The 12837-nt window shown below is 36.2% G+C and overlaps 1 protein-coding gene across 6 annotated transcripts in view; it reads left to right on the top strand.

Annotated features, from left to right (window-relative positions):
• ATP9B (ATPase phospholipid transporting 9B (putative)) overlaps positions 1–12837 on the top strand; it is a 171337-nt gene that overhangs the window by 21994 nt on the left and 136506 nt on the right. For 4 of the 6 annotated variants that reach the window (XM_035893429.1, XM_009637923.2, XM_035893427.1 and 1 more), the window contains 3 exons: positions 2383–2533; positions 7037–7150; positions 11333–11441. In XM_035893429.1, coding sequence (XP_035749322.1) covers positions 2383–2533; positions 7037–7150; positions 11333–11441 — 374 coding nt within the window. Of the gene's footprint in view, positions 1–939; positions 1002–2382; positions 2534–7036; positions 7151–9854; positions 9920–11332; positions 11442–12837 lie in introns of those variants that run through there. The other 2 variants (XM_035893430.1, XM_035893431.1) reach the window with 2 other exon arrangements.

Below are 12837 nucleotides of genomic sequence, written 5' to 3'. Positions count from 1 at the left end.
TCTTTCAGCTCAGGAGGCTGGGTACCTGGGGAATAACTCGTTGGGCCATTAAAGACCGAGGCAAAGAAGGTGTTAAGTGTCCCAGCCTTTTCCTTGTCTTTAGCGGCAATGTTCCCCCTTGCATCCACTAGAGGATGGAGGTTCTCCCTGGCTCTCTTTTTGCTGTTAACATATTTATAAAAACTCTTCTTATTATCCCTTACAGCAGTGGCCAGGTTAAATTCCAGCTGGGTTTTTGCCTTTCTAATTTCCTCTCTGCATGACCTGACAAGATCCTTGTACTCTTCTTGGGTTGTCTGCCCCTTCTTCCACAGCTGGTAAGCTCTCCTTTTTTTCCTGAGTTGCAGTAGTAGACCTCTGTCCAGCCAGGCCGGTCATCTTCCCCGCCGATTTGTCTTACGGCACATGGGGACAGCCTGCTCCTGTGCCTTTAAGACTTCTTCCTTGAAAAATACCCAGCCTTCCTGGACCCCTTTGTCCTTCAGGACTGTCTCCCGAGGGAGTCTCCCAACCAGTGTTCTGAACAGGCCAAAATCTGCCCTCCAGAAGTCTGTGGTGGTGGTTTTGCTGACCCCCTTCCTTACCTCACCAAAAATCGAAAACTCTACTATTTCATGATCACTAAGGCCAAGACTACCTCCGATCACCGCCTCTCCCACCAGTCCTTTATGAGAAATATCTTGAGAGCTAAGCTTTATTAGATACATAGAATCTTAGAATGATTTGGGTTGGAAGGAACCTTTACAGATCATCTACTCCAACCTCCCCAGCCATGGGCAGGCACATCCTTCACAAGATCAGGGTGCTCAAAGCCCCACAAGAGAGGGCATGTATCCTCAAGCAGCAGTGCATCTGGTTCTTCTCAAAGGAAAATTACTTCCACTTTAGAAGTTGCTCTTGACGTGTCAGTGTTGGTTATGACTTTCTGTTTTCTTTCAGGTGTGTACGAATACATACAAACAGATTGACTATACAGAATTCATCCAGGAAACAATGCTGAGGTGACTGGATTGATCCTGTTTCCCCCAGCAAAATCCTTTCTGTTGGTTTGAATACAATTTAGAAGAGCTTCCTAATGGTTACTTTTTTCTTCTGCATCAAAAATACTGTCAGTATATTCAAAAACCTCACTGGGAAATGTGTGTCACTTTCACCTTCACCTGCTGATGTAGCTAAAATATACTGACCAGTGAGGTCTGTGCTTCGGCCTCAGTAGGCGCTCGCAGAAGGCCTGGCTGCTCAGCTTTCCTGATTCACTTGCCTAAAACAGACTCCCAACATGATTAAGGCACCTCCCCCCAGTATTAAAAAAGGCAGAGAGATTCTCCTTTAACGTATGGGATTGTAAAACAAGTATATAGAGTGTATAGCAAAACTTCTCTTTCCACAGTACCAGTTCTTTCCAAACCATCTGTACTCATCTGTGTTAATAACCTGCCCCTGTGGATAGTCCTAGCAAGTGTTAGGCTGATTATAGTTTGTGAGTTGAGTTCAGTCACATGCATGTTTGTTTCTTGTTTTACTGTTGTTAGTAAATAGTCTGCTGAGCCTCAGTGTCATCATTCCATTCGCCAGCCTTTTGTTCCTCCTTACCTTGTGATCTCATCCCATCATTCCCACATACTTATCCAAATTGCAGCTGTTTTTAAAGGTGGTTGTGAGCTCTTCCTGTCTATCTTGTTGCTCATTGTTTAAACCTTCTTCAGTAGATTTGTAAGCAGGTTAGGCAAGGATGCTGTTGCTTTTTCCTGTGAACTGAAGTTCACCCTCACCGATCATTGTGTGATCTGCATTTCCATAATTGGGCTTTGTTAGTTGAAAAGATTTGACAGTGTGGCATTGGGCATGCTTCCCTGTTACATCTGCTATAGGCAGTCTTATGGAGGAAACTAAGATTTACAAATTACGTGGTAACTGTATACAAAGCTGTTGAAATTTTTCTAGCTATCTAACAGGAGCCTTATTTCCTCTTCAATCATTAGCATAATTTCAGTATCAGTAATACAAGATAAAGAGTTTAGCCAAAGGATTGTAAAGTGTGATGGCTCAGTTAATTATTTAAAGGTGGGAGAATTTAGTCACTGCTAATGCAGAATGTTTTGAACCTGTGTCAGGGCAAGGTTTAGTGAAATAGCATTATTTTATTAGGATTTCTTCTAAAGAATGTGCAAGTGTTTATATATGTATATGTCTGAATGAGTTTGAGTACTGTGTAATTGCCCTAAATACTACAAGTCGACATCATGCTTGCTTATTTATATGTGGCAAAAATTTTTAAGCCTGCTTTTCTTAGGTATTTGCCTTTAGGGTTTCAGGTTTGGAAGTAGTAATCACAGGTAGTAAATTCTTAGCTTTAAAGTAAACAATTGTTTTTCTTTTCAGTTGTTCTGATTGGCTCATAAACATTTGCCGAAGAAAGAAAGAGCTGAAGGCTCGCACAGTGTGGCTTGGGTGTCCTGAAAAGTGTGAAGAAAAATACCCCAAAAATGCCATAAAAAATCAAAAATACAACGTCTTTACCTTCATACCTGGGGTAAGGGTACTAACCATTTTTTGGTGTTGGGCTGACTATATGTTCTGTAGTGGTTTTTGACAATTCTGCAAAACATAACTTTATTTGCCCAGATTTTTCTTTTTCTTTTTACATTTATCTCAATGTCTTCAATTAAAATTGACAGTTGAGAGCAAGGGCGCTTTTTTTCCTAATTTTTTTTTTCAAAGGGATATTTACTATAGAAGTGCAGTGGTTGAGTGGTTGGAATTTAGTGAAGCTTTAGAAATTTGAGATTGTTCTTACAGTTTTCTAGTCATCATTAGAAATTTGTAATCCTCTTTTAAAAACAGAAGTACTTCTACACAGTCAATTGTGAAAATACTACAAAGCACTGACTTCAATTGAGAAATAAATAGTTGAAAATCACAATGTACTCCCACAGATATTTTCTCATACTCCCTGCCATTGAAAGTGTAATAAATAATATATTTTGAAACGGGCAGCTCCTTAAAAGGCAAAAATAACCTATCTCTTCAATTTATATGACACCAAGTAAGGCCTAGTTTTGTAAACTAGTAATTTTCAAAATTGAATTTCTTACTGCAGTTTTAAAAATACTGATATCTTTTTGGGTTTTGAATGCAGTTCTTCAGACAAGACTTCTGTTGTGGAGCTGGAGGGTTTTTTTGTATCCGTATTGCATCTTAATTTCAATTTTTTTTGCCTATAATCTTCACAGTGTATCTGAAGACAAAATAAAAAAAAATCGGTTTTACAGTGAAATACAGCAATAGAGAAGACAACTTTTGAAGCTTCAGTAGTTATAACCTAAAAATGCATGCTGCTGTGATATTATAAATTTTATTAATACGCTTTTATTCATAGTTTTACTGATACTGTCCAAGAGTCCTGTGTCCTCTTGCAAAAACTGAATGTCTTTCTATATTTGAATACAGACATGCTTTGTCTTAAATTTTTTATTTAAGTGATCATGCAGATTTATAAGAGTATTGATTTTGTTCTTCTGGCCTCTTTGGTCCAATGACTGGCAGGTGCTTTCTAATACATTTATTTACTAAAACAAAAAAAATTAATGGCATTGTAATTAAGACTGATCTCCTGTCAAAGAAATAAAATGTCACTTATCACAGGCGGATAAAATATTCTCATCTCTATTGAACGAAGTAAATGTTTTCTTCCAAAGTTTAAATTATTAAATACCCTGAAAATGGTTAAGCCACGTATGCTTTCCTAAAGGTCACAAAATTCATTAAGCATATAGTAAGCCATTGATTATTGTGACTAGAAATCTGAAGGGTAGATTACAAATCCTAAACTAGATTCATGTTTCCTATAGGGATCAGCCATAGCTTGCAATTACCTGTTGAGAGAGAGAATGTTTGTTTGATCTTTTGAAAAACTTGTTTCTTACAGTATAGGCAGAATCAGATTTTTATTTTGGTGGTAGTATTTGGAAACTCAGTAGTAACTTCAAAATGAAGTGAGATGCTACACGTTGGTGAAAATGAAATGTTTCTAAATTTTAGACGTTAGCACTTTTCATTAGAAATACTGTGTAGCTCTCTGGGGTTTTTTTATGCTGTTCCACTAGAAGTAATTTGTAGGGAACATTGTTGTGTTGGTTCCAAACCCATAAATGTAACAAAGTCATAAATACTGACTCCAGTGATTTACCCTGGTTGAAATTTTCAGCATGTGAAGTTTTGTCTTTTGTTTAGAGTTGTATCTTTTTTAACACTGCAGCTGGCCATGGGTAATACTCAATATTTTCACATCAAAATGCAAGCTTAAAATGTTTAGATCAACAGAATTTTACTTACTGGCTAAAAGATCTGTAGCATTTCCAAAATATCATCTAATTTCCTAACGTTTTCATAAAATACTTACTGCAACTACCTTTACACCAATTTGTTCAACTTCAGTTTACTGTTTCATATACATCTTGGTACAGATGCTTAGGAATTTTGTGTAAATATCCATGAAGAATATCTTCTGTGGTGGGTGGGTTTTTAAGATACCTCTCCTGAACTTCAAAGCAGTAGTCTATTTTTTTTTATCAGTTTTATGTAACTGGAGACTTTTCAATTTGCTTAACTAGATTGAAGTGTTTAGCTTTGTATTGATGTAACTGTCAGTGGTCTGCCAGGATTCAAAAGACTTGTAGGAAGGTGCTTTTTTAACTCCCACCATCTCTTGCAAGATGAGTGCTCTTGCAGTACTCCCAAAGTACCCTGTGGACTCTTCTTTGACCCGGTATATCAAGTCTTTGTAAACAGTTAAACATACTGCTAGAAATGAGTACATAAACTTCATCAATATTAACATAAGGTACAGGTTCGACCTGAATTAGTTTCATTTTGGAAGAATGCTCTGACTTTCCCTGCAACTTCACATTTTACTGTTTTTGGCTTTGCAGTTTTGTTGGTAAATAGTGAAATAGAAGTCCACACTTTTGAAAAAATCTTTTGATTTGACACTGTTTAGGTAGCCTTTAATTGAACAGTAATGTAGCACTCTTGCAAGAAACTGGCAATTTTGAGGTACTGCTACTTTGTTGTGCCTGCCAGAAAGACCCTTTGAAATGAACTTCCCTGAATACTTTTTCCTAGGGCATAGGTTTTCACGTGATTGAGTAATAATGTTGGACTGATAAGAGCAATAAATATCTGTCCAATAACTTTGATTTTTGTGCAGAATTCACTGTAATATTAACTGAATTGTAAGATTAAAAGATGGAGACGCTCTTTAAGTGTGGCTTGTTGGTGCATTTTGAATCTTTTAGTTTTGAAACAATTGATTGTCCATTTTCTCAAGTCTGTGTTCCAAGTTCAGTAGCCACTTGTGATCATCCTGTTGGAGGTGCCATGTTATCCTGGCCTACTAAAGAAATATGTGAAGTTTTTGAAGAATCAAAATTCTGTAAAATGAATAATGTTCTTAGCTTTGTAATTATAACTAAAGCAATGTTGAGAACGTGCTTGCTGAAGCGGTGCTTTTAATTACCAAAGGAATCTCTGCATCTGTCATTCCTTTGGAATGGGGGACAATGTATTCTGTCATAACATTACTGTGCCTTCACTTAAAACTTGTACAATTATCTTGGACTTTAGACCAAACATTTAATTTATTAATAAATGTATCTTATGTACCAATTTTTATTGCAAAATAATCTTTTGAGAACTTTAATGCTGAGCTTTTCTTATAAATTACCTCAAAAGCCTGTGTTGTTCTGTTACAATTTTTTTGTAGTTTAAACTTTCTGAAAACGTAGACTGTGGTTGGTCTTGTAAAAAGCTTGTCTTGCTTTGGAAACTGAAGAATACTGCCTTATTCTGAGATTTCCACATGATAGCCATTTGGAAAGAGCGCAGTGTTACTTACTCACTGTATCTTTTCTGTAGTGTTCATTGTATCTTCCTAAACAACATTTATTCTTGAACACTGAGTGGTTTCACTATTTTTAAGAACTGTGAGAAATGGTAATTTTAAAGGGGTGCATCTGATTTGACTGTAGCCTTTGTCCCTTTGAGAACCAAAGGACTTCAGAAAGAGGGCAAATGAGTTGTAGAGCTTCCATCCTTGCAAAAGGAGAAACTTCAGTGGCTGTGTTGGGGAGAGAGTGTGCTGAGGGTGAACAAAATTAATGAGGAGTTCATGTCTGCTGTTTTCTGTATGTGCTGCAGCCAGGGCTGAAGTTCTGCGGTGTTCTCACAGTGATGCAGAGCAGCATTGTATTGCCTACTCAGTTTTGTTACTCTGTAGAAGTTTAAGTGACAAAGACTAGGGTAATATTTTTGTAAATGGTTTCTCTTCATTTGATACCAACGATTTTTTTACTATTATTATTTAAGATCAGGATATGAAAATTTTTCAGACAGAAAGACATTGTGGGACAGATAAAACAGAATTTAAGTATTGGTACTTAACGAAAAAAAAAGATTTAATGCTGGTTTTTAGGAAGAAAAGTTTTAGCAGTTAAAAAAATGAAAACTTAATGTAAGCAATGAAAGTTCATATACTCACAAACTTATTTTGCTTTTTTATTGTTACTATAAAAAAATTTCAAACTATTTTAACTCATAAAGGTAACTATTGTAGATATAAAATTATTGCAAGATGCTTCTACAAACATCTGAATTCTGTTTACTGTTAAAATTTCAGAGTAAATCTTAGTACAGTGATCTTGATATATATTTAATGTTTGTAAAGATTGAGTTCACATAAGTCTGGTTTTCAAAATGTCAAAAACTTAAGCAAATTACTCTTTCAGAGTCAAAAGAGGCATTAATATCAAAGGATTTTTCTCAACAAAAATAACAGTATAATATTAAAATAACTTACAGTGCATGTAGTAGTTTGTGCTGATATATAGCATATTGTGCTATATAGTACTGTAATAGTGCCATATACAATAGTATGCCACATAATGGTTTTATATTTACTATCATGAAGAAGTGAATTTTATGTGCATTGTGGGTATAAATTTTAAGGCATTTATCTATTTTGTGTTTTTCATTTTAGGTTTTATATGAACAGTTCAAGTTTTTCTTGAATCTCTATTTTCTCGTCGTATCCTGCTCACAGTTTGTACCAGCATTGAAAATAGGCTACCTGTACACCTACTGGGCTCCTCTGGTAATCAGAAAAATGCTATTAACTAGAAATTTTGGTTTTCTAACTTGAGATCAAAAGTTTGTGTATACATACATTTCATAAATTTGCATCTGGTAATCTACAGTGATTAAAATTTGTAACAGAAGTAAAATGCTTATTTGTAACTACAGTATTTTACAGCAGATACTTCAGAAGCTGTTGTTTGATAGCACTCCCTTCCGCCTGCTTCCCACACTCCTCCCCCACAGGCTGGAGGTTGTTTTTGTTAACCAGCTAGTCTGAGTGAGTAGTGCTCCTTTCTGGCTGCTGGTCACTTGAGAGGTTTGAAAAAAAACAACCCAAAGACCCCTTCATCTACTAGAGAACCTTATTTGGTAACATGGGTGATTTCTGTGTTAAATTTCTTTCAGTTTATTGTTATTTGCTTACTATTATGTTTTCAGGCTGGGTCAGAATTGAAAGCATACGTTTTTTGCATTCCTTCTGTATTGGTTTTGATCATGTCCCTTTTTTGCAGAAACAGATTAAATATTTTAAGCCATGGATAAAGCAGGAAGAAAATGCATCTTGAAAATAAGTTATTCATTAAACATGCTTTTCCTAATTGGTTGCACTGTCAGTTGCACTGGCTTCCTCTCATTATGTCTTTCTATTGCTGAGCCCTCTGCAGTGTTTTCTTGGGAAACTGTTCAAACCAGTTGCTTCTGACTCAGGTTTCCTAAGGTTTGAAAATTGTATTCTCTTCAGAGGAGGCCCTTTTGGTAGTCTGCTAGCTATATTCCCATGATTTGGAATTCTTTTCTTGTTTGTAACCAGATCATTACCTTCGCTTTCATCTTCCTCCCAGCCCCTCCACCCCAGGTTTAAAAGCAAGGCAGGAAGAACAAATGCTTTATTTTGTAAATTTATTAAAAAAAAAGGTATTTTTCAGTAGCATTTATTCTCAGTGGTATTCAAGAGAAACCAGTGACATGCTGATGGCTTGAGTAAAGGTCATTCTTAACAAGTCAATAGGGTAAATATTCTGGATTGATTTCATTGTTTTAATTGTTGCAACATGTGTCCTTTTAAGTATTGATAAATGGAGAGACTGTCCTGGAGGTTCTTCACACCTCTATTTCCAGGCAACTTTTGGCTTCTGCCTCAACAAAAAAACTTCCAAGACAGAAAGCTTGTTCAACAGTGGGATTTGAAATGGATATTTACAAAGGTCTTTGTCACTGACCCAGTAAGAAAAGACAGAAGTCAACCTTGTTTGGAAGTTGGTCTCTTCACAGTGAAGTGCTGTGTACAGCTTTATAGGTTAGTGTCATAGTTTAACCCTGGCCAGCAACTAAGCACCCCACACAGCTGTAAACTCGTGGGTTGAGATGAAGGCAGTTTACTAGGGAAAGTAAAAGCCATGCGTGTGCAAGCAAAGCAAGAAATTCATTCACTGCTTCCCATGGGCAGGCAGGCATTCAGCCACCTTCAGGAAAGCAGGGCTCCATCACGCATAATGGTGACTTGGGAAGACAAACGCCATCACTCCAAATGTCCTCCCTTTCCTTCTTCCCCCAGTTTATATACTGAGCATGATGTTGTATGGTCTGGCTGTGCGCCCTCCCAGCTTCTTGTGCACCTGGCAGAGCATGGGAAGCTGAAAAAGTCCTTGACTGGTCTAAGCACTACTCAGCAACAACTAAAACATTGGGGTGTTATCAACATTCTTCTAGGACTAAATCCAAAACACAGCACTATACCAGCTACTAGGAAGAAAATCAACTCTATCCCAGCCGAAACCAGGACAGTTAGTGGGGTAGTAAAGAAAAAAAAAAAATCACTTAGTGTCTCGGCCCATCTCATCCCTGCCCAAAGAAGGGAGAAAATACTGTCTTTTGCAAACACCAGTAATCTGTTCTATATAGACATGTTTGTCTCATTCAAGGATACTTTGAATTATGTTTCCCAGTTTTCACATACAGCTTGAAAATACAACAATATCTCAGTGCTAGTGGTACCCTTTGCTGAACTCGCTTGTTTCTACTTGAATAGCTTTTCTCCTGATGATTAACCTCCAGGTAAAAGAGATTAATTGGATGTTAAGTAAGGCTCAGTATGTATGATGAAAATATAAAACATTTAAGTCAGACCCATTGGGCTGTCTTTGTTGCTTAACAGATAAGTTTTCTTTGAAGAAATCTAACTGCTGGTAAACTTTCAGTAATAATCAGAGGAGTAGCTATGACTTGGCTTGTATTTTCTTTCAACATTTTAAAAGAAAAATTGTTCGGCCTCATACTTAAAACCAACTGAATAGAAATTGACTATGTGCTGAAAGGTTTTGGGGGTTATTTTTTGGTGGTGTGTGTGAGGTTTTGGGGTTTCTTTTGTGGTTTGGGTCTTTGGGGTTTTCTTTTTGTTTTTTTACTTCAACATTTTTTACAACAAACAGGCATGATATGCTTAGATCAAGCACTGGAGTTCTTCGAACAAAACTCTTACTGGTTTGTTGTCATTCACATAATGGGGAACGGACTTCTCATTTAGAGTCAAACACATGAAGGATGTAAAGCATACAAGATATGCTTTACATAGAATGATATGCTTTACAAGAATGCTAAAGATATTTAACTGCTTACAGTTAAAGAAAGATGACAGGGTTTTTTTGTAAGATTGCCTTCACTATTTCAGCTCCTCTTTGGAAGAGTATCAAGTTTCTTTGAGCAAATGAGGAAAAAGGGGAAATGTCGGTCTTAAATTGTTCCTCATAGTCACAGTCAGCTGTACTGAGCTGCCCAGCAAGATACGGTGACCTCTAGGGGAAATTCTTGCAACTAACACCTTGCATTCTGTGCTTTGATTACTGTCTAGTTTGAGATATGTGCAAATTGCAAATATATTTGAAGGCGCTTCAGTAGTGCCTTTTTTATGCTTCTAAAATATCTATACTGCCAAAGCTCATGAAAATGCTGCTGCCAGAAATTGGGAAAACCCTGCTGCTCATTCAGTTATGCCCTAGGAGTGAAAAGGAATGTGCTTTGCAAAGGCTCTTTCTTGTTCTATGCAATTCCAATGTAAACCTGAACAAACAAGAAGTGTTTAACTATAAGGTCACAACAGAGTGAGCCTTGGAATTTTGGGTTGGAACTGCAAAACAGCCCTTGCTATTAAAAAGGAGTATTTTAGTCAAGAGTCCTTTAGGAAAACTCTACACCATCACTCCTTTCTTGTTGCTGGGAGGTTAGGGGAAGGGTGGCAAACTGTTGGACTTCTGCAAGAAAAGTCTAATGGTATACATTTTCTTCTATAGACAGAAAGTATTGGTGGGTGTCTGAAGCTAGATAGATAGTCTAGAACTTTATCTGTTGGAGGATTTGGGAATATTTGAATTTTTTAGCTGTCTTATAGTAATGGTAGGATGCATTTACTGTTGAAAATTTTATTTCCTTTTCACTGATTGAGAAAGACTGACCACTTGAGTTTAAGAAGCCAGAAGACGATATCTGAGGAGGTTTAGAAAGGGAGAGAGAGAAAACTCTTGTATGCTTATCCCTGAAATTTTCTATATTCTTTTTACCTTACCATATTTTGTGGCCAAAGACCATCTTAGTTGCATGTAGTGCTCTCTGTGCTTCCAGCAGAAGCTGCAGTGGCACTACCCCGTGGAAGCAGTAGCCAAAGCACTCAGATATTTAGTTTTTCAGAACAGCCCCCCTTTTTCTTTGTCAATATTTGTGACATTGGTGAATAACTACATTTAAGATGGCAAAATTAATCAAACTAGCCATCTGTTTATCTTTTCATTTCTGTTAGGAAAAAGGCAGTGAACTCAGAATTGGAGACTTCTTAAATTTTTGGTTTTTGTTAAAGCCCTAAAATTTGTGGAAGATAGGAAAATCTGCTTATTGAACTACAAAGGCTGTCTTTTGCTCATCCAAAGCATTTTAGTTCTTTAAATTTCAGATTATATCTAAATTACACATATTTGGAGATGTAGTTATTCTAATTATATTTGTACAACATGCAAGTATGATTTTCCTCTTTTTTTGGACTAAACCAAGGTGATATTTTAACAGATTGAAGAAAAAACTAACATCCAAATGAGGGAAAAATAGTAAATATTCTAAGTACGTGTTCTTACTCTGTATAGTGTTCGTACTTGTGTATTTCTATTCTAGAAAACTTTAAGAATTCTGAATTACATAATCGTATCTTTAACAGGGATTTGTTTTGACGGTCACAGTGGTACGGGAAGCCGTTGATGAATTCCGACGTTACAAGAGAGACAAGGAAATGAACTCACAGTTATATAGCAAGTTGACAGTACGAGGTTAGCAAAACCCTTTGTATAAATCCCTAAAATATTTCATCTTTTTCTTATCTATACGTTTTCAGACTTTCAGTTCAAAGAAATAACTAATAGTCTCAAGCTGCACTAATCAGAATGAAACTGAATATTGAACTAAACAAATTGCTTGATTTTCCTCAGATAAATATGATTGTTAAACTTGATCTGTTTAAGAAGCAATGTGAATCTTCTATTGTTTGTAAAGGAAAGGTGTATGTTTATAACTGTATATATTTTTTAAGTATTCTGCTCTTTAGTACTATTCAAAGTGCAGTTCTCCTCTGAAATTGATCCTGAACAGTAACTCAGCAACACTGTCAGCTGTGTATCAAGTGTATATAGGAAATAAGGGATCAGTAACTAAGAAATACAATCTAATTAAAATTCACTAGAGCCTTTCAAACTTGGTGGATATATTTGTGCTTAAGAAAAGGAAGATGTACTGTGAGTCAGCTTCAGTATCAAAAATATTTATTTCATTTTTTGCATATAATTTGAAATCTATGTGGTCATGCAGTAGGAACTTTTTTCTTTCCAGAAACAGTTTTCTTTCCAGAAATTAATAAAAGGAGAAATCAGTTACAACTTTTTTTTTTTCAGACTTAAAACCTTTGACAGTTTTTCATGAAGACTTTTAAGGAAATGAAGCACTTCAGCTGTGAAGTGACAATTACATTTGGTAGGATATTGTAAGTTTTAAACATGGGCATAAGAGAAAAAACTGTACTCCTCTCCACTTTTATGTTGCTTAGCACATTTTACTGTTTAGATTCAGAACAGAGTGCCACATAGAAAGGTGCCAAAAAATAATGAATAACCTATTATCGAGTCAAACTAATGAATAACCTTACAAAACAACGTGACCTTGCTATTACCCTTGAAAGTTATTTTGCTACAATATCCTGGGAAGTCTCTGTTAAGGATTTTCTTTGGCATAAAAGTTGCAGAAAGTGGGAAGTTGTTAAGGAATGTGAAGTTGTATCTCAAGCAGCTAAGAGTATATGACATATGTTGTGCTAAGTGTAAATTCTGTTCGCTTATTCGCAACATATATTTCACTGCACTTTTTAGTGTATCGTGATTAATATCTTCTGAGAGTCAGTGGGAAGAGTAGCCTCACCAGATCTGGAAGACTTAATTAGAAACTGAACTCTTGGAGTAACTCTGGATAATACTCTCTCCAGAAAACAAATGGATTGAAAGCTTGTAATGTAACACAAGTATGTTCTGTCTAAAATCTTACCCCATATTTTAAAGTAATTGGAAAGTAAGTAAACAGGCAACAGTGTCATTAGTGATGACATAACCTAGCAGCTGAGAGGAACTTATACTGCTTCCTTGCAATATGGAGACTTGCATTGGTTTCTGGAGTTTGCGT

Source organism: Egretta garzetta, unplaced genomic scaffold (genome assembly GCF_000687185.1).
Source record: "Egretta garzetta isolate BGI_Z169 unplaced genomic scaffold, ASM68718v1 scaffold14, whole genome shotgun sequence".
In the NCBI taxonomy this organism is placed as follows: Eukaryota; Metazoa; Chordata; class Aves; order Pelecaniformes; family Ardeidae; genus Egretta; species Egretta garzetta.
This window is presented reverse-complemented; position numbering and strand designations above follow the sequence as displayed.